At 34.4% G+C, this 21,190-nt stretch overlaps 2 protein-coding genes and 1 long non-coding RNA gene across 3 annotated transcripts; 1 reads left to right on the plus strand and 2 right to left on the minus strand.

The window, feature by feature from the left end:
* Positions 1–2,441: 2,441 nt before the first annotated feature.
* On the minus strand, positions 2,442–3,628 carry LOC125211913. Its single transcript, XM_048111875.1, has 2 exons — positions 3,511–3,628; positions 2,442–2,806 (listed from the first exon to the last, which is right to left on the minus strand). The coding sequence occupies exons 1-2, from the start codon at positions 3,518–3,520 to the stop codon at positions 2,475–2,477; spliced, it is 342 nt and encodes a 113-aa protein (XP_047967832.1). The 5' UTR covers positions 3,521–3,628; the 3' UTR covers positions 2,442–2,474.
* An 11,708-nt stretch (positions 3,629–15,336) lies between these two features.
* LOC125210800 lies at positions 15,337–19,590 on the minus strand. Its single transcript, XR_007174405.1, has 2 exons — positions 19,442–19,590; positions 15,337–15,535 (listed from the first exon to the last, which is right to left on the minus strand). It is a non-coding gene; the product is annotated as an uncharacterized LOC125210800 (long non-coding RNA).
* On the plus strand, positions 16,304–19,314 carry LOC125210799 (ABC transporter G family member 14-like). Its single transcript, XM_048110394.1, has 5 exons — positions 16,304–16,516; positions 16,785–17,574; positions 17,827–18,000; positions 18,119–18,306; positions 18,533–19,314. The coding sequence occupies exons 1-5, from the start codon at positions 16,355–16,357 to the stop codon at positions 19,175–19,177; spliced, it is 1,959 nt and encodes a 652-aa protein (XP_047966351.1). The 5' UTR covers positions 16,304–16,354; the 3' UTR covers positions 19,178–19,314.
* Positions 19,591–21,190: the final 1,600 nt, after the last annotated feature.

Below are 21,190 nucleotides of genomic sequence, written 5' to 3' on the forward strand. Positions count from 1 at the left end.
TTTCGACTGTGAAACGGCGGCAGAAGCTTGATTTAACAGTGAAAATCGACGATAGTTTTGATTTCCGGTGGCTTGGAGTAGCGGCTAGGGTTTGGAAATGGGGGGAATTAGGGGAGACGAAATTCAATCGTGGGTTTGAGGAGTGAGGCGGTTGGAGTGAGAGAGAGAGTGAGTAGATGGAAAATGTCGCTTAATTCTCGCTTTTCCCGTGGATGGACTAGATTAAAAGGGGAAAACTGATCTCGTGTTGCATTATTAGGTTCATTCTGTGCATTATATGGGTATAATTGTAAAACAACAATGAATAAAAACGGAAAAAGCGAGAATTCAGCGCCATTTTCCATCTACTCACTCTCTCTCTCACTCCAACCGCCTCACTCCTCAAACCCACGATTAAATTTCGTCTCCCCTAATTCCCCCATTTCCAAACCCTAGCCGCTACTCCAAGCCACCGGAAATCAACACTACCGTCGATTTTCACCGTTAAATCAAGCTTCTGCCGCCGTTTCACAGTCGAAACCTCACTCCCTTCGCGCGCGACCTTCCAGTTCAAGTCGACAACAAGGTAGGGCTTTAATGATTCAATTTTTCGTAATACCCACTCTTAATCGCCTATTTTCACCGCCGACACACCACCTAATCGTCGATTCAATGTTTTCTCCCAAATAGTTTCAGGTTTTTCGCACTTGTTTTGGTCGATTTTTTTGTAAATCGTAAAATTGTGTTATTTTGTGTTAGGTTTCTGTCCATTATTAAAGTTTGTAGTTAATAACTGGTTTACAATTGTGTATTGGACGATTTTGGAGAGAAGATTGTAGATTTGATTTTTGGTTTGTGTCACAGATCTAGGATGACGAAACGAGGAAGGCCCTTCAGATGCCAACCAACCCAGACTGCAGGTGAGCAATGTGGACAGCCTGTAATTGAGTGTATCTTGTATTTATTTGTGCATTATTTCATGCAATGTGTACATTATTGTATGAATTGTTGTGTATTATGTTTTTGTTTGAAGCTACATAAACCAGTTTGATAAAATGATGTAAATGAGTGAATGTTGTTATCGTCGGTGTATTGTATGGTCCTATTTGTTCAGTATTGTAGGGAGTTGTTAACAAAATTTGTTATTGGTTTAATATTCATTTGTGCATAACTAGGTATACATTATGGATTTTTGTTGAGTGAATGTTATATTATGTCGTGCATTATTTGATGGAATGTATACATTATTGTAGGAAGTTCTGTGCATTAAGTTTTAGATTGAAGCTACATCCGTCTGTTTAATTCAGATGTTAAATGTACATTATGATTTTAATTTGTGCATTATTTGATGCTATATGTACATTATTGTAGGGACTGATATACATTATGAATTTAGTTTTAATTCAAATGCATTATTTGATTATCTTTGTACATTATACAGTTAGTGTTGTGCATTAATGCGATACATTAATTCACAAATGCGATACATTAATTCATTGGTGAATTATTTGATTACCTTTGTACATTATACAGTTAGTGTTGTGCATTAATGCGATACATTACTGATTTTTGGACAGCAGCGAAGCTGCCAAGGTTGGATATTGACGAAGCAGTGGATGATCTTCTTGCAATTGCAATTGCCCAAATGTTTAGGGAGAGATTGGTTGAACAGCAAAGGGTCGAGATTAGTTCATCTCATGAAGACGCAGAGAAGAGGAAGCCGAGGGGAAAGAAAGTCGATCACCTCTACTGTCGACAAACCCCCACCGAGTTCATTGCCTGTATAAATTGCCTAACTCCACGGCAGAAGGAAGCCGTGAATGAACTGGATTGATCGTATGGATAATCATTGGAAATGCTATTTATATTACTTTTAGCACTATGTTTTTTTTGGATAACTAATTTTGGTAGGGAAAAAAATGACTTGTTGCCATGTCTGTTTTGATCCATACATAGTATGCGGAACTACTTGCTAACAGAAGCATATTTTGGTACTAGTATCTGATGTCGTAAACACAACATATATAATGGATGTAATGAACCGAGTAATGCACATAATAGCATTATTAATGCAAGGTTATTATTCGATAATGCACATTAACAAAGTAATGGAATAATGGTATAAATAAAGGGAGTAATGCACAGAAAATCATTATTAATGCAAGGCTATTATTCGATAATGCACGTTAACAAAGTAATGGAATAATGGTATAAATAAAGGGAGTAATGCACAGAAAATCATTATTAATGCAAGGCTATTATTCGATAATGCACGTTAACAAAGTAATGGAATAATGGTATAAATAAAAGGAGTAATGCACAGAAAATCATTATTAATGCAAGGCTATTATTCGATAATGCACGTTAACTCCCGAAAAATGCAAATTTATTATGCATAAAATGTTCACAGCGCTAGAAATAATAAAACTAAGACAACGAAACAAATAATAAAACTGAATACAAGACGAAAACTAATTTTTTAGGTACAAAACACATCAAGCTTTCCTCTTGCCTTTACTAAGCTCTTTCTCCTTCGCCATCTCTTTAAGCATTGGACAGTTTCTAGAGTCGTGATGGCCCAACTCATCGCACGCCTTACAACGTCTAAGAGGCCTAATAGCCTCCTTTACAGCCTTTTCTCTCTTTGAAATCAGTCGGCTCGCGGAGCTTCTAGCATGACCCTTGGTCTTTACAACATCCGAAGGATGGACCTCTACTACTTCAGGCCTTGGCATTCCATAAAACTCTTCAATCATGCGCCTCTTTTCAAAGGCCGACGTTGGAGGAGTTCCAGCTTGAAGAGAATTACAAAGTTCTTCCAAACCACCTACGAATGCACGAAGCACGTCAATGTCCGTTTCAAACCGTCGAATAAAACCGTAGAAAAGCGATATCCCTTGATTTGAAACAGTATAACGAACACTATACATAAATAAAAGCATATCATAATTTATTTTCATTATATGATATCAACCATACATTACATATAAGAAAGAATGCATTATACACTGCTATTCGTACATTATATAAATCCAGAATTACAACATAACAGAGGCGAGAAAACAAAATAAACACTAAACCCTAATACATGAGACTTGTCGCCTAAGCACTAAACAAATTAACGACACATTCACGACGCCAATCTTCATACGTGTTATTCTGATCCCATACTACATCCTAGCCCCAACGATAAATAAACCCTAGGGGAAAGGATTTTAGTTGGGCCAAAAAATCAAACAATGCCAATGTTACCGTATAAAATTACAACAAAAACTGCTCTGAAACTTATACATTACAGTACATACATCGACCATTATTGATTCGAAAAATTACATTACACACAGATATTTGTACATTATTTTAGGAAGTTGAAACTACAAAATAGATTACATGATATCTAAACCCTACAGGGATAAATAAAACTACTGCCAATGATTGAAAAAGAGTCATACTAAACAATATTGCTCAAATCAATTTTTTTTTAAGATTACAACCACGTTTAATACTCAAAACAATAACAAATTAAATTACCTTCTTCCATTGTTGGCGAACAAGAACAAAATTCAAAAAAGGTCAAACTTGAGAGAAGTGATTCACGACTGGAAGAAGTGTCGTCTAAGAATTCTTGTAAAACTTGAGAGAAGTGATTCACGACTGAAAGATTTCAAGTGATGGCTAAGAATTCTTGTAAAACTTGAGAGAAGTGATTCACGACTGAAAGATTTCAAGTGATGGCTAAGAATTCTTGTGAAACTTGAGAAAAGTGATTCACGACTAGGTTGAGATTGAGATGTATTGGAGAGAATATTCAACGGAGAAGAAAAGATTTCAGTTTGGAGAGAGAAGAAAGATCTCGTCTAATTCTATGAGAAACCGCTGTGAATAATCAAGGAAGTTTCCAAAACTAACTCTATTGTGTATTCCTAAAAGGCCCTGGACTTTTTTTTAAATATTTTAATTAATTCCATGTGGCAATATTTTGGGCCATAAGATCTTGAAAATTGATGGTGGAGATTGAGAAGGGAAAAAGAACAAAAGATAGAAAAAGGATATGAATACATCCCTATATATATAATATTATTTAAAATATAGTATTTCGGTTTTTCAGTTTTTTTTCCGCTAGAACCGAACCGAACCGAACCGAACCGAAAAATCAAAATTTTTGTATTTTCAAAACCAAATCGAATCGAAAACCGAACCGAATTTCAAAATTTCTGTTTGATTCGGTTCAGATATTCGGTTTCCGGTTTTTTTGCTCACCCCTAGCTGCAAATATGTCATTGTCTACTTTTTTTCAGAAATGAAACAAAGGCATACAAGTCACTATGTCAAAAATTTCTCATTTTTAAAATGTCTCAATATGGAGTATTAAATTTCTCATGACTTCTTCGGTTTAAATTATTTTTCCACATCCCATATGTCAAACCAAATGTACTTTATAAAAATTCTAAGAAAATTTTAATTGTTGATTTTTTTTAAAACAATCAGCATAATTTTATGATAGAAAATTTGTACATATACAATAACAATTTGTACTTCCTCCATCTTCCAAATATTATCCCACTTTCACCTGACACGGATTTTAAGAATTATAATAAAAATTAAGTTGAAAAAGTTAGTGGAATGTGGGTTCTATTTTTATATATTAGTTTTATAATAAAATGTGAGTAAGAATGAATTAGTGGAATATGAGATCTACTGTAAAAAATGGTAAAAAGTGAAATATGACAAATTTTGTGGGACGGACAGAAACGGAAAATGGGACAAAGATGGAGGGAGTACTATATAATTACAACAATAAAATCTAAATACTCGTGCAAACTCGGTATATATAAATGTCCAATTGGTATTGATCAATTGGTATAAATTGTTTTTTAAATTTCAGACATTATGATTAAGATAATGAAGAAAAATATTTAGGGATATTATCAGTGGGCTATTTTTGTAATACTTCAAATTTGTAACGGGCTTTACAAATACTCCATATAAGATATTTATCAAGAAAACAAACTTTTAATATGTTGATCTAGAATATTCGTATTAAAATACTAGTAGTATGTTTCTGTACTCGGGCTTATGTAAATTGTAGCCCGTCGTATGGTGTATATTGACTATATTTTATCAATTTTTGGCCCATTAAATACAAATCTAGTTTATTTTCTATTTGGTCTAAATTCCACTTCATTTTCATGGGTCTAATATTTTTTTAAGTTAAGAAAATAATTCACTGATCGATCGTCCGAATCCGATCACAGTCCAAAGAGGCAGTTTATTGGATTTTAATTGCAGCAAAAAGGCGATGTCGTCGCCTTAGCGACCCCCACACTCCGGCCTGACATCATGTGAGGGGATAGTTTATTAGATTTTAATATTTTAGCACCATCTGGTAAAGGTATTAAAATGATTAATTTTTTCAATTAAAATGATTAAACTTTCAATCTGAATCGTAGAACTATTTTATAAAAAAAGAAGTGATGGTTGAAAAAAGATTAACAAACTTTCACAAATATACTAACACACGCAGTCTTAAATAAAATAGTAGTAATTGAATTTGAATAATATAAAATGGGGAACCAGATCAAGAAAAAGTGTGGAAAAGTGAGAGCATATATTTAGAGGTAGCGAATGGGAATGAGATTTTGTGTGCGCGTGCTCTCTAAGCATATTAAAATTTTGTGAATATGCCTTTAAAGATTTTTCACATAAATAATGATTCCATTTCTCACATTTTCTTCCACTCGCAACAACCTAAAACCTGCATTTTTTATTCTTTTATTTTAGTTGTCTTTTGCTTTTCCCTTTTTTTAACTGAAAATTAATGATTGTTATGCCCATTATTATTGTAGTCATCTGCATTAATTTCATTTTGATATGATTGCAACAATTATAACTTCATATCTCTGATTCGATTAAAACAATTTATTTATTTTTGAGTGGGGAGCGATTAAGGTATAACCATATGGCATTTGGAGTAATATTCTTTATATATATTAACAGGGGCTTGATCCCCTGCCGTGGAGGAATCATAGCAGGGGATGTTGTTCCTCACAGCAACATTTTTTAACATAAAATATAACCCTTAATGAAAAAAAATAAATATTTTAAAAAATTGGAATGTGAGGAACAGCATCCCCTGCTGTAATTCTTCCACAGCATGGGATCCAAGCCCATATTAACAGAGATATTATTATTAAATATTCTTAAACACGCACAAAATTTAGTATTCCCTCCATCCCAAGGAAGATGACCCCTTCCTTGGGCGACACGGAATTTTATGCAACTTTATTTTGTGTGTTAAGTGGAGAGAGTAAAGTAAGAGAGAGGGAATAAAGTAGAGATAAAAAGATTTCCATTTTAAGTAATGGATCATCTTGATTGGGACAAACCAAAAAGAAAAATGGGTCATCTTCAATGGGACGGAGGGAGTATTACATTCTATGATAGTATTATACGGGAGTGGATCTCCTGCTATGGTGGGAACACAGCAGGGGATGCTATGCTACAAAACGTCGACGTTTTGTTCTAGCTTTTACAAACTTTATCCAAATAATGACGCCTGCTGCACTAATTAAAACAGCAACGTTTTGATCCAGTTACTGCAGCCCTTTATTTATTTATCAATTAAACTCACAGATGCTTCTTTTTTTCATAACACCTTGTGGTGGTAGTATCCATAATTGATTTGATCAATGATTTAAGTTAATACATTTGCACTACTCCACACCACCGTTAATGAAATAGAATTAATTATTTGTTGAATAGTGATTATATAATTTATATTTATATAGTAGTAATACTTTGTTGAATAGGGAGTAATTTTTAGCAATTAAAATTTTCATTTAAAAACATTTTAACTAATATTATATTATTATAAATTATTGTGATATTAATACGTTATTATTTAAAATCACAATTATAGCTTATTAATTGCAATAGGTAGTTATTAATTTTAATTCTTATTTATTTTCGATTTACTCAATTGGCTTATGATGGTTAAAATTGATTTTACTACTATAACACAAAATTATGATTTAAATTAAAATCATCCTTTAGTATTACACTGAAAAATACCTTAAAGAATAAAACTAAGGGATTTTCGATTATTTTTTTAAATGAATTTGTAACGTAATAGTATTAATATACTACTATACTAATTGAGATTAATAAATTTAAAATTTAAAAAATGATTTTCCAAATTTGATACTTTTAGTTGAAATAAAGTATAAGTAGAACTGATAACTCTCAATTGAAATCGATAAGATGTAAATATAATTTTAAATACTAATAATTTCTTGATATTACATTAATTTATCATAATATTAAGTTAAATACGTAAAATATAAATGAGCATGGTATGGAACTTAATATAAATTTATGAAATGTTCATTACTAAAATAAATAACCCACGAAATGAGTAGTTCATTACTAATGAATCCAATATTATTGATTACGTATAATCGCTAGAAAATGCATTACTAATGGTATTTTATTGGTGCATTGGATAGAGTTTGTAAAAGCTGGAACAAAACGTCAACGTTTTGTAGCACAGCATCCCCTGCTGTGTTCCCGCAGGGGATCCATTCCCGTATTATACACAAAAAAATGCATTTACTATGTGAAGAATTAAAATGAATGTATAAGTCTACAAACTAAAGTGATTGGAATTTGGACCTATACTGCCAGTGCTGCTGACGTGTCATTCTCCATACTTTCTGTAATTATTTTGATAGTTTGCATATATTAGGAGAGAGAAATGATATGACAAGGGATAATCCACGTTACTTTTTCCTTCTTATTATTGTCTATACCGGTGTTACTCCTATTAATCATTGGTTCTCCTTCATCCCTCTGAAAATATACTATCAATTCCTCTTATCAAAATAATGAATATGTCAAATAACTTTGATTTACTCTTTACTTGGCACCGCCCGCGTCGTATTCTTCTTGTGTTTTCTGTGTTGTGCTTGAGGCCCTCTTTTTCAATTCTCCCTAAATTTTCTTTTTTTCGTTAGGGTTGCTGAGAAATTAGAATCAGATACTCCATATAAGAGATTCTCATTTTGTATATCTCCACAAATAATCAAAAAATCATAATATATTGATAAATGACAAGAATTAGTGACAATAGGGAAAATTCAATTTTAGAAAAATTATGGAGGAAGAATGAATAATCAATTAATCATGTAGTAAGGTTGGAGCCTTAGAGGATGCATAATACTCAGATTGAGAAAAATTGTCGTGCATAAAAAAAACTGAGTTGTTGTCAGATAAAAGAAATATCTACGGAGGGGGACTAGCAATGAGAAAAATTGGTGCAGGTATTCCATGTGAATTGAATTTGAGATAAACATCATTCGATGCTGTACTTAGAAAAGGGAAATATTGATTCGATAAAGAATGGAGTATTGTGCCTTGTGAGTTGATAAGAAAATCAGATTTTGTCAAGAAAATTTCTACCGCAAAGTTGAGAGAGAAACTGCAGAAAAACAGAGACAGAAAATGAAAGATTTGATCATACGAGAGGGGCTCACGCTGGGCAGAAATTTATTGTCTTGATAAGAGGAATTGATAGTAAATTTTCAGAGGGATGAAGGAGATTGAAGAAAATGAAGGGTTAATTACATGTTTCATACAAAATGTATGTTTTGTCTTTGTTTCAATTTAGTACAAAAAGTATTAAGTTTATATATTTCATACCAATTTAGTACAAAAAGTATTAAGTTTATATATTTCATACAAAAAGTTACGTAAGTGTTTTAAGTTAATACATTCCATCAATCCGTACTAACACCGTTACTTCCAATTATATCATACATACAAAAAGTTTCATCAATGTTTCAAATTTGTACAAAAAGTCAAAAAGTTTCATCAATGTATCAAATTTGTACAAAAAGTCAAAAAGTTTCATCAATGTTTCAAATTTGTACAAAAAGTATTAAGTTAATTAGAAGTAACGGTGTTAGTACGGATTTGACGGAATGTATTAACCTAAAACACTAATGTAACTTTTTGTATGAAATATGTAAACTTAATACTTTTTGTACTAAATTAAAATAAAGGCAAAATATTTTGTATGAAACATGTAATTACCCCGAAAATTAACAAGTAACATCCAAATGTCAATTGAAAAGAAACTCTGGAGAAGGAGATAGAGAAGAGAAGAATAAAAAAAAGGAAAAAGTGACGTGGAATGAGCGCTCACAATCCCTCATACAATTATCCCTCACCATATCATTTCTCTATTAGGAGATTTAAACAAGATTATCATAATATAGTGAAACTCTAGATAAAGTATTATGATAGCCATTAATTAATCATGTGCTTCAACGAAGTTTGATTGGAAAAGAATTTTGGTATGGAAAAATAATGATGAAACAAAAGGTAACATGGGCTACCATATTTCGTAGTACAAAATTCAATCACTTTGCTAGAAATGTTGATCCATTAATCTTTTTTAAAAAAAACTTTAATTTCAGAATGGTGTCCAATCGTCTGATCATTGAAATGAATTACCAAATCACAAAAATTTGTCGCTGTGACTTCAAAATGTTAGGTGGCGTTTATGGATTTCTTATTTGGATGCATAACAATTTAGTAAATATAATTAAATTTGTCCATGTAATTCAATTTGGAGTGCATTTGTTCAAAAAAAATCAAAGATATGGTATTGAAATGTAAAAAATGGAATTGTGATTTGTGACATGTTCATTAAGTCATTATAGAATTGAGCCATAAATCATTAAATTGATACTATTTACATATGTTATGCTTCAATCGTGATGATGACAATGAATATACTTACTAAATGAAGAAGCATTCCACTTTAAGGTATGCATATGTTTTTTAGAAAAGCAACATAAGAGTTTAGTGACGAGTATGTTTTTTAACTACATTATGCCCAAAATAGTGACACCGCCCAAAAAAATTAAGTACTGTACTATCTTCAGAAACAACAAGATTTATATCATAACACATATATTAATATTGTGACTTATATTATAATATTAATCATAGAGTAATTAAACTTAATTTTCAAATAATTACTATAATACTATATAACAAAAATTTTCAGTATGGCTTTAAAAAATCAAATTTTATCAAAGTTCAATAATTTATAGTATGCTATTATCCTTAAACTTAATTTTCATTATATCTCCTAGTCTTCGTCAGACGAAAGTAAAGTTGTCCTCCACTTTATATATAGGAGGATTTCCACCCTAACAAGAATTGATATAAACTTGACTCTCTATGTGGGGATTGTGTGGGACAAATATTGATTATATGTTTCATAGTCACAATCTATATTATTTGGTACTAGGAGTACTAGACATCTAGGTGTATATTAGACTCCCAGCCAATCAACATGAAGAAAAAAAAGCATCTTCCTACTACAGTCCTTCCAATTTTGTGTTCCGATAATTTTACCACAATTAAAGTTTAAAGAGAGTGTAATTCAAGAGCCACAAAGTAAGTCGATGTTATATATGCCTCACATTTTTAGAGAATAATACAAAACAAAATCAACATGATTTACTTTGTTTGACTAAATTACAGTTCTCTAGCTGAATAAAATAGCATGTGGGGCGAAATTCTTATACACAAAAGTAGTGGATTTGAGCAAGAATTGGGGCATAAAAAAAAGTCCAATTGATGCCAATTGTTGGCTATTTATAGTATAGCCATCAGCCATGTGAATAGATATTGCATGTTTGTTCCTTACTAACCTCACCACTCGATTATATATACGAAATTCAAAATAATACATATGATTTGGTGACGAATATATCCGATCATGTATGTAGGGGCAGGTGTGAGATTAAAGGTGACAAGATTGGATACAAGAAAAACAAACGACAAGAGTTACTGCACATTAGCACGCCTCTTGCAAAATATGTGCATAAAACAAAACTAGTACTACTACAATTTATAATCAACTAATGTAGATATCAAAAGTTAATGTTAATGGAGATTATGCTATTGCTGCCTATTATTAATTTCAACAACACATGTCAAGCTTCAATACTGTACTTTACAGCAACACTACAAATAGCATTAGCATACACACATATATAGGTAGTAAAATACGTACAACTTGAGGTGTTGAACGAACAACGAGGATTGGGAATTTTGTGTTTAAGGCTGAGGAAGAAGAAGAAGAGGGGTTTTATACTTTATAAAGATTGGGAATTTCGTGTTTAACGATTGGAGGGTAAGTAATTATCAATTGAAAATATAGAGATTAATTTGATGAAAATATTCATTAAGCTTTTTATATATCTTTATCATGTAAGGATTTAAGGTGATGCATGAAGATGTGGAAGTACTAAAATATGAAAGCGATCAACTTGACACCTTTTAAAAGATGAAGACATGATTTTCACTTCTTTTTCTGACCGAATTGAAGTTCAACTTCAAAGCCCAAAAGCTTAGATTCTTGTTGAGTGGATCACGCTGCCCAAGAACTCATCATAGATATCGAAGGTTAGTATTAAAAACGTGGTTTTTTCTTTTCAAGAAAAACAAATGAAATGTGATATTTTTTGACGTTTTTATACTACATCCAAACATTTCACAAAGGTATTTGGATGATTAATCACCACTATGTGACAATGAATTTTTTATTTTTTTTTTAAAAACATTTTTCAAAAGTTTATTTCTGTAGAAAAAACCTTAGGCATTATTAAAATGAGTCACTCACCCCTTAAAAGGCCTCATAAGGGGAGGGTTATCCACACTTATATAGATTAGATTGGATCATCACCAAGTCGATGTGCAACAGAATTGAGCCCCCTCACGTGTGGGCCGGAAAGGACATCGGTCTTCCATCACGTGGGTAGGCAATGCAAGAGATAAGAGAGAACCATCATCGATATGGGTCGGAAAGGACATCGGTCTTCCACTCGTGAGGTAGATAAGAAATAAAGAGAAATCCATCACGCCCCCTCACGTGTGGACCGGAAAGGACATCGGTCTTCCATCACGTGGGTAGGCAATGCAAGAGATAAGAGAGAACCATCATCGATATGGGTCGGAAAGGACATCGGTCTTCCACTCGTGAGGTAGATAAGAAATAAAGAGAAATCCATCACGCCCCCTCACGTGTGGGCCGGAAAGGACATCGGTCTTCCATCACGTGGGTAGGCAATGCAAGAGATAAGAGAGAACCATCATCGATATGGGTCGGAAAGGACATCGGTCTTCCACTCGTGAGGTAGATAAGAAATAAAGAGAAATCCATCATCGACTTGGGCCCGCTCTGATACCATATTAGAAATGGGCCACTCACCCCTTAAAATGCCTCATAAGGGGGAGGGTTATCCACACTTATATAGATTAGATTGGATCATCACCAAGTCGATGTGGGACAGAATTGAGAGAATTTAACAGGCATGTCACGCCAATTTTTTGGTGACCAAAGAAAATGGATGTGTTATATTTGAAAAAATATTGACATAATCACTGTAAAACTACTACTACTACTACTGTATTTTTCCGAAACTTAGATCAATTGATTACTAAAAACGTCTACTAGTATAATTTATGAAACATCCAAAGCCCCAATAAACTAGCAAGCGAACCTATTCAAAAATATGTGAATGGATAATCACTATATTCACTAGAATTACGATTCTAATCTGAAGTCTCGGCCAAGAGAAAAGAAAGCAAAAAATATGGAACGAGAACGTTACATCCAATTTTGTGCTAACTTGCAAAAGAGCAACTAACTCTATAACATCAGCATGATTTTCTCTTATTACTACTTTAATGTCTAAACATCTTACCTAATCTTATCTTTTCCGAAAGTCGCATTAAGGTAGTTAAGTGACAATAATTAGGCCTAAGCAAGAAAGTGAGAGACATGAAAGGCCAACTAAACTTTAAAAAAATAATAACAGAAAAAGATGAAATCTCTTATAACTGGATTTAATAATGCAACAGGCAATTAAAATCGAGTGAGTAGGGTCGGTCAGCCCACTATCCCTTCCAACCAAAGATATGTGAACATCATTTTCCAATCCAATGATTTATGATACAATAATCCCACCATTGATCCCCCACTAGAAACTAGGAGTGCTTGCCACGTGCCGCCTTCCTAACTCCATTACACTAACTTGAGAATATTTCTCAACACCCAATTTTTAATCATAGAGAGGCATTTCTTCAAGAATGAATATTGTGAGTTCATTAGTAAGTTCTAGGATGATGAGTTTCAATGTATAAAACATATGGCCAACAGAAGACAATGTGTATTCAAATTTGAAATTTATACTATAAACCATGGTTATAAACTCTCACTAATTCACCTGAAACATAAATTCTCTATGGAAATTACTGATTGTGCCCATCATTTTCTTGAAATATCATAATCAACCTACCTAATGAGGATCCATAATGGAAGGAAATCAACAGGAATTTCAGTGGGGCAAGGACATGATAGTGGCTGGCTTTGGATAGAAAATGAAATATTTTAGGATAATAAAATGTAATGGATTAAAAGTGGCTACGAAAGTTGTTTCCATTTTCTTCAAAGTGAATCCTTCATAAGTGATAAATCTGCAGTATGGACGTGATCGTAAGGCAGCTGATGTCACATGTGCTAATCAATGTTTAATACTTCTAAGCCAACCTTGATCAACACAGTATTTATCAAGAGAGGTATATAGTCTACGATGTTGTAACTACAAAATCAACAAAGATTTTTCTAATAGTGAAACCACCATGTCCTAAAATTTCAATCAAATCTAATTCAAACCCAAAAGCTAATTTGAAGGGAGTGTACCCTAATTGAAACAAAATGCTATACTTTACCACTGTGAAACTCTACCATGATCACAACACTTTCACCTCATTATAATTGCAGTTGTAAGAAAAATATTAAGCTTTATGTGGTTTTGTCCCATATGCTCGATATATAATATTTGAGCAGTTAAAAAGTCCAAAAATTCGAGGATAAACCAATGGATACTAAAGTAAGTAGCTAGTTCATATGCACAGTAGTTGGCAAGAGTTGGCAAGAGTTCCTCAGATTCACAATGGCATATTGCAACTCAGATAATTCCTGAATATGGTCCTATACGCAATACAAATACAAATATATATAGATATATACGTGCATGTTTTAAATTCTCAATTCCCATTCGTGAAAACATGAATGATTCTGTTCATTGTTCCACCCAGTTGGCTGTTTATCATTTTGATTTTCAATCTGCCTCTCACATCAACTTAGACGTGAGGGTGTTCAAGGTTCGTTTTGGATAGTGATTCAGTTACGAAAAGAACAAATGCAGTGAATACCTAACATATTGTGGATTTCAAATTTATGATCTGTCTGAGCATAGATACTAATGTATGTCAAATATCTCATAATTCATATATTCGTTTTCTACTATTGTTACGCTGAATTCTCAGGAGCCGGACAGAATGTGTGAAATAGAAGAAAAGTGGCTCAGAAATGCATATAATAACAAGTTGGTACTACAAGGATTAGCAAAAAGACAGAAACCAACTTAGTTACAAGAAAAGTTGTGATTATGCATATCATCATATATGCATAATGCGCATCCCAGTGTAAGTAATGTTTTTAAAAGAGTCTAGACTCTAGCCATCTTACCAAAACAATGCACACAAGAAAAAGAATAAAAAATTGGCTCCACCATAACATGGCCCTGGTCCTACTATCTTGGTGCTCTGTAAAAATATAATTTCTACACGCAAGAATTTTCAAATCAGATTGATATGTCGCTTCCTTTAATTATTTCTCTTTTAACATCCACTTGAGTATGGGGATTAACCTTCATTTATCTTGTTTTACTTCACCTTTTATGACGAATATTGCCGGAGAAATGTTCAAAAATGGAAGTTTAAGTATGTTTTGAGTATAAATTACTGAAAACTATAGTTGAGGAGTTACCAGGGTCCAGGAAAAAGAATAACGAAAGAGACATGAGAATCAGTTAGCTTTATAAGGAAAAGAACATTTACTTTCAACTTTTTCAATTTCTTAATCTCGTACAAATGTTCTGTCATAATATTATGGGTTTCTTCTTTTTAGCGAAGGACTGGCATTCAATGTCTGACAAAGGGAATCAATACTCCCACTGAAGATATGGATATCTGAATCAACTTTCAAATGATAAAAGACCTAATGCAGATTACTTAGATTTAAAGTTTGTTTTGACTGTTAATTGTGAACATGCAATTGATTTTGCTAGTATAGGAGATAAGAGTCACATCAATAGGTACTTAGATCACGGACCACAAGTCACATATCACAAAATATACAAGCAGATTCTTCATGTCTAGAAATTCATGCTTCTTTTTCACAACATTTTAAAAGATTAAATTTTAATATACAGATGACAAAATAAACCTACATTCCATATATTTGCATAAAAGTTAACAAATGTATAAACATACTAGCAATTATAAGAAAAGGACAATAAAAAATGAGACGCAGACGACATAATTACCGTTCAAGTTATGGATAAAGGAGAATGGGTAATATCTTTCGCCACCTACTGTGCAATTTGTTCTCTTAGTTTTCATAAATAAATTCCTGCCATAACAGCAATTTAAGTTACCAGCAGCTACAATTTTTGATAGCCAAATGATGTTGAAGAGATGAATAGATCAATAATTAGGCACATCTTATGCAAATTGCACTATTCCAGTAGCATATACAAATTGAATACAGTATTTATCAGCAAGGAGAAACTAAATCAGTAAGTGGTGCTGCAGGATAAGATTTGTCATTACAGTGCAAGAATTCATTTGCAGATAGATCTATAAACAAATAAAATCAAAACTAAATAAAGTGAAAGGTGGGAGCACTGTGTGTCTCTTTGGAAAAATGCTATAGTACAAGGCTCAAATACAAATGTAAGAATTGCTTAAAATGCCCCCATTGTTCCTGTGTTTTTTCACATTTTATATTATTAGTATGTCAGCTGAGCAATGATTTAATCAAAATAGCACAACAAGCTTGTAATAAATGCACAGTAGTCCAGTGATCATTTGCTGGTTCAGTTTGTAGGTAGGTTGCATTATTTAGGAGTTATCTTCCGAGCAGAATAGGTCATACCAAATATAATCCAAAAGTAAGGCTATAAGAAGCAAGCATCAGATGACCAGAAAGAGAGAGATGAGTATAAATAACCGAATAAGACTAGTATAAGTTATTATTACAAAAAGAAGGTGGGGTCAACTAGAGGGTCCTGGTTTACACTGTGGGGCACTTTAGCATGTTGTGATCCTTGTTTCCAAGTGCCCGCCTATATATATGTAGCAACAAGTTCATTTTGGAAATCGAAATTAAAAGCAACTCTTTAACTTCTTCCTTCAACCTAGAGACCACCAGCATCAACTGTATTCGGCCATGCCCCTCTCTTCTGTGGCTCCAAAACCAGAAAATGAGTGCCCAGAATCAGCCACAGATCCTCCAACTAGGATGGAAGCCTCTACCACAGCTTATCTTCCTTACCCCATGCAGAAGAACTCACAGTTCTTACAACGGACTTTATACCCCATAACTATAAAGGTTCTCTCTCTCACTCTCACGTACGCACACACACACACACACACACACACACAAGCGCTACAGCTGAAAACCCACATATTGAAAGGGCCTAGGAAAATATAGGTTCTCTTGACGATTAATGCATTTGTCAGTTGTCACTTACAAAGGACTAATTGAGCATACAAAACAAGTATCATGATCAATAGAGCTTCTCCACATTAAGGAACCATATAGTTTCTAGTGCGATGCACTGCATATAATCATTCTGAATATTCTGCTTGCCTTTCAGTTTGAAGAAGTTGTTTACAAGGTCAACTGTGAAAGGAAAGGAAGCTGTGGAGGAACATCAACCACTAAAGAGAAAACAATACTCAACGGAGTAACAGGCATGGTTAGTCCAGGAGAGCTACTGGCAATGCTCGGCCCCTCAGGAAGTGGCAAAACCACCCTCCTCACAGCCCTCGGAGGCCGCCTTTCTGGAAGCTTGTCAGGGAAGATCACTTACAACAGTCAGCCACTGTCAGGATCAATCAAACGTCGGACAGGATTTGTTGCACAGGACGATGTTCTATATCAACATCTCAATGTCTTTGAAACTCTTCTGTTTACTGCACTGCTGAGGCTACCCAAAAGCCTGACCAGAGAAGAGAAAGTAGAGCACGTGGAGCATGTTATAGCAGAGCTTGGGTTAACCAAGTGCCGGAACAGCATGATAGGAGGGCCACTTTTCAGAGGAATATCAGGTGGAGAGAAGAAGAGGGTGAGTATAGGTCAAGAAATGTTGATTAACCCGAGTTTGCTGTTGTTAGATGAGCCAACTTCAGGGCTTGATTCGACAGCAGCTCACCGCATCATAAAGACACTCAAAGGGTTAGCGAGTGGAGGTCGAACTGTCATAACCACTATTCATCAGCCCTCTAGCCGTCTCTACTACATGTTCGACAAAGTAGTTTTGCTCTCTGATGGCACTCCGATTTACTATGGCCTCACATCAGTTGCCTTGGAGTATTTCTCTTCCATTGGGTTCTCAACATCCATCACAGTCAATCCTGCTGATCTCTTGCTTGATCTTGCTAACGGTAATTAAGATTTCGACAATGTACTTTATATAGTTAGCAGTAAAAGGTGCTAAAAGTTCAAACAGTTCACTTCATTGTCCTTTCTCACCAAAAGATAGAATGTCACTTAGTGCACTTAGTGTGTTTCTCAATATTAAAACCATAGTGGGATAAGATGCCCCGCCCTCACAATATTCCACACACGTTTTTCTAATATCTTTTAATAGTGGAGTTTAACAGGAAATTCTCTCTAAACATGATATCTTCTTTTAGGAATTGGACCTGATGCCCAACATGATGCTGAGGACAGTGAAAACCCACAACAAGATCCAAAATCTGTGAGGGAATTTCTTGCAACTTCTTATGACAAGAACATCTCTACAAGGCTAAAAAGCGAGCTATGTAGTTCAGAAATTAGCAGCTACAATAACAAAGAGGCATTTACAAGTAACTATCTCCAGTCATCTCCTTAACATTTTAGGAGCTTGTTACATACTGTCATTAGTAATATTAATACAATATGCTTGAAGTAATGTCACTCAGTACACTTTTATGTATGACGCAGGGAATCGAGGGAATTCTGAGAAATGGTGTACATCTTGGTGGAATCAATTTAAGATCCTCCTTATAAGGGGACTAAGGGAGCGGAGATTTGAAGCCTTCAACAAGTTAAGAATATTCCAAGTCGTGAGTATGGCAATACTTGGAGGGCTTTTATGGTGGCAGACTCCAGCGGCTCACATTGATGACCGTGTAAGCATTCCCACAAAAAATATCATGATAGATAAATCCTCATATACATACATCATACAAGCAAACATCCTAAAAAATTGTGGCAGTTTTGGACACCAAAACTTAGATCGGCATTCACTAAGCTCCAGAAACCATAACTAATAACTCAAGTAAAGGTCTTAAGCATTCATGTAACTAGAACATTTACAATTGTCGCGCTAATAAGAGAGTATCTTGCAATGTGCAGGTCGCTATGCTATTCTTTTTCTCAGTTTTTTGGGGCTTCTACCCCCTCTACAACGCTGTTTTCACCTTCCCTCAAGAAAGAAGGATGCTGATCAAGGAAAGGTCATCTGGTATGTACCGCTTCTCCGCCTACTTTCTAGCCAGAACAGTGGGAGATCTGCCAATGGAACTCGCCCTCCCAACAGCCTTCACACTCATCTTCTACTGGATGGGAGGCCTCAAACCAGACCCATCCACCTTCATCCTCTCCCTACTGGTAGTCCTCTTGAGTGTCCTCGTGGCACAGAGCCTTGGCCTGGCCTTCGGGGCCATACTAATGGACGTCAAACAAGCCGCGACTCTAGCCTCAGTAACAACCCTAGTGTTCCTAATCGCCGGAGGCTACTATGTGAAGCAAATCCCCCCATTCATAGAATGGCTAAAGTATCTAAGCTTCAGCTACTACTCCTACAAGCTTCTCCTAGGCGTACACTACAACGAGAACGACTACTACGAATGCTCAAAGGGGGTCTACTGCCGAGTTTCAGATCATCCTGCGATTAAAGCAGTAGGTTTAAGCCATTTATGGATGGACATATCCGTGATGGTTCTGATGCTAATAATTTACCGATTACTTGCATATATCGCTGTGCACAGGGTGCATTGAAGCGTTCTCGGATCTGCCTGAAAAGGAGCTTCGACGGTTTCAATTTTTTCTAGTTTAACCGTGAAAATAATTTTGGTGTAGGCGATGCGAATATATATAACTTGAAATATTAATGTAGCCGTTCAATTTCTGCCGAATTATGACGAGTATTTGAGTATTTTTGTTTCTGGCACAAATTATAGCATTCATTCACAGAGAAGATATGGAATGTGAACACGGAAGCACAATCGAGATGAAAGTTAAGCAGTAAACGAGAAGACAAACCTCCACAATTGCATTTTTGCTGATCAGAAGCATGTTTTAGGCATTTGAATCAATAAATCTGTTCTGTATTAGCTTCCTGGAGAGAGAGAGAAGAGACCACGATATCATTGTTTCTTTCCCGGCTTTTTAACAGCAGACTAACAAATCCTTTTCCTCTTAAAAAACAACTAATTTTAGCAGTATAATTCTACGATTTAATTACTTTTACTCTAGGATATCGACTTTGAATACCTCGTTGGGCTAGTATATTTGGAGCTCTACAATTTTATTCAACAACTGATGGTGTTCAATTTGTTGGACTCAATAACATATTCGAATTTATCTATTCATAAATATGTTAGTAAGCAAACCTTCATACCGAAGCCGAGTCTATTATCCACAATGGGGCGGACTATGTGATGTCCTAAGCTTCGCCCTATGCATCGTCACATTAGCATTTTATCTTTCGCTCTTTCCACCTACAATGAGGCGGACTATAGCCCGTTCTATGCCTCGCCCTAAGCATTTTATTTATTATTTGAATATTTAAACACTACAAAAATTCATTAATCCTATATTTTATGTTTGCAAATATATCAATTAGCAAGAATAAAAATATAAAAAACACCACAAATTAAAGGCATATTCTATTGTTAGTATTTATTTTTTATTATTTATATTTTATGCTTGCAAAATATGAAAATCTTCAGAATTCATTGTTGAATTTAGAGAGAAATTGAGATGGGAAAGATAGTGGAGTGAAAGGTGTGAAATGAAGTAAAAAAAATGGTGATACATATAGAAGAAAATACAAAAAAAATAATAAAAATAATAATAAAAAATGTGTGCATCGTCCGGCCTATCCTCCGTACCCCCCATAATGGGGCGGAGGATAGGCCGGAGGATGCATCTTCCGTAGGGGTGGGAATACGGGTATATGTGGATACCCGACCCGAAAAAACCGGGTATCCAAATCTGACAATCATTTAAAATGTCCACCCGATACCCGACCCGATATATTTTTGGATAATCCAATACCCGCCTCGGCTATCCAAACCCGATGAATCGGGTACCCAAATACCCGATTCTTTACATGTGTTAAAAACTAGTAATAAAAAAATTCAAATCATAATTATATTTATATAACTATTGAAAATATTTAAATAGACTAATATCTTTAATGTTGCATTTATTTTGTAGTATAAAACTAAAAAAAAAATGGGTCACTTTTATTTTAAAGTACACGATTATATTTATGAGGATTGGTTATGTAAGTAAAACGGTAAAAGTTACACATTTAATTAAAATGTAGAAACATTGACCTAGAGTAAGAGAGATTGACTTATTTATACTATAAGGTTAGAGAAAGTTATAACTGGTAAATAAATTAGCCCGGCTCTTGAAGCCCGAAATGACTAAATCTAATTTATAAAAATACTTAAAATAATAAATTGGGTATTCGGGTAATTCCCGAAACCCATTCGGGTTACCCAATACCCAATACCCAAATTATCTTAAATTTCAATATCCAATCTCATACTCAATCCCATAAAAGTGGATATTGGATACCCAATACCCGGTGGGTATCCGGTCAGGTACGGGTAAACCCAATACCCGATATCCGTATTCCCACCCCTATTCCTCCATGCCATAGTCCACGAACGATCTATCCTCCGCGGAGGATAATGTGTGCTTAGTCCGTGGTGCTGCAGTGGCGGACTACGGAGCGGAGAATGCATCGTCCATCGCATCCTCCGCTCCATTATGGAG

This window comes from Salvia hispanica, chromosome 3 (genome assembly GCF_023119035.1).
Source record: "Salvia hispanica cultivar TCC Black 2014 chromosome 3, UniMelb_Shisp_WGS_1.0, whole genome shotgun sequence".
In the NCBI taxonomy this organism is placed as follows: Eukaryota; Viridiplantae; Streptophyta; class Magnoliopsida; order Lamiales; family Lamiaceae; genus Salvia; species Salvia hispanica.

Coding starts and splice junctions, on each gene's coding strand:
- LOC125210799 (XM_048110394.1), top strand. CDS start 16,355: ATGCCCCTCTCTTCTGTGGCTCCAAAACCAGAAAATGAGTGCCCAGAA. Junction 16,517..16,784: donor TATACCCCATAACTATAAAG/GTTCTCTCTCTC, acceptor CTTGCCTTTCAG/TTTGAAGAAGTTGTTTACAA. Junction 18,001..18,118: donor TAACAAAGAGGCATTTACAA/GTAACTATCTCC, acceptor TGTATGACGCAG/GGAATCGAGGGAATTCTGAG.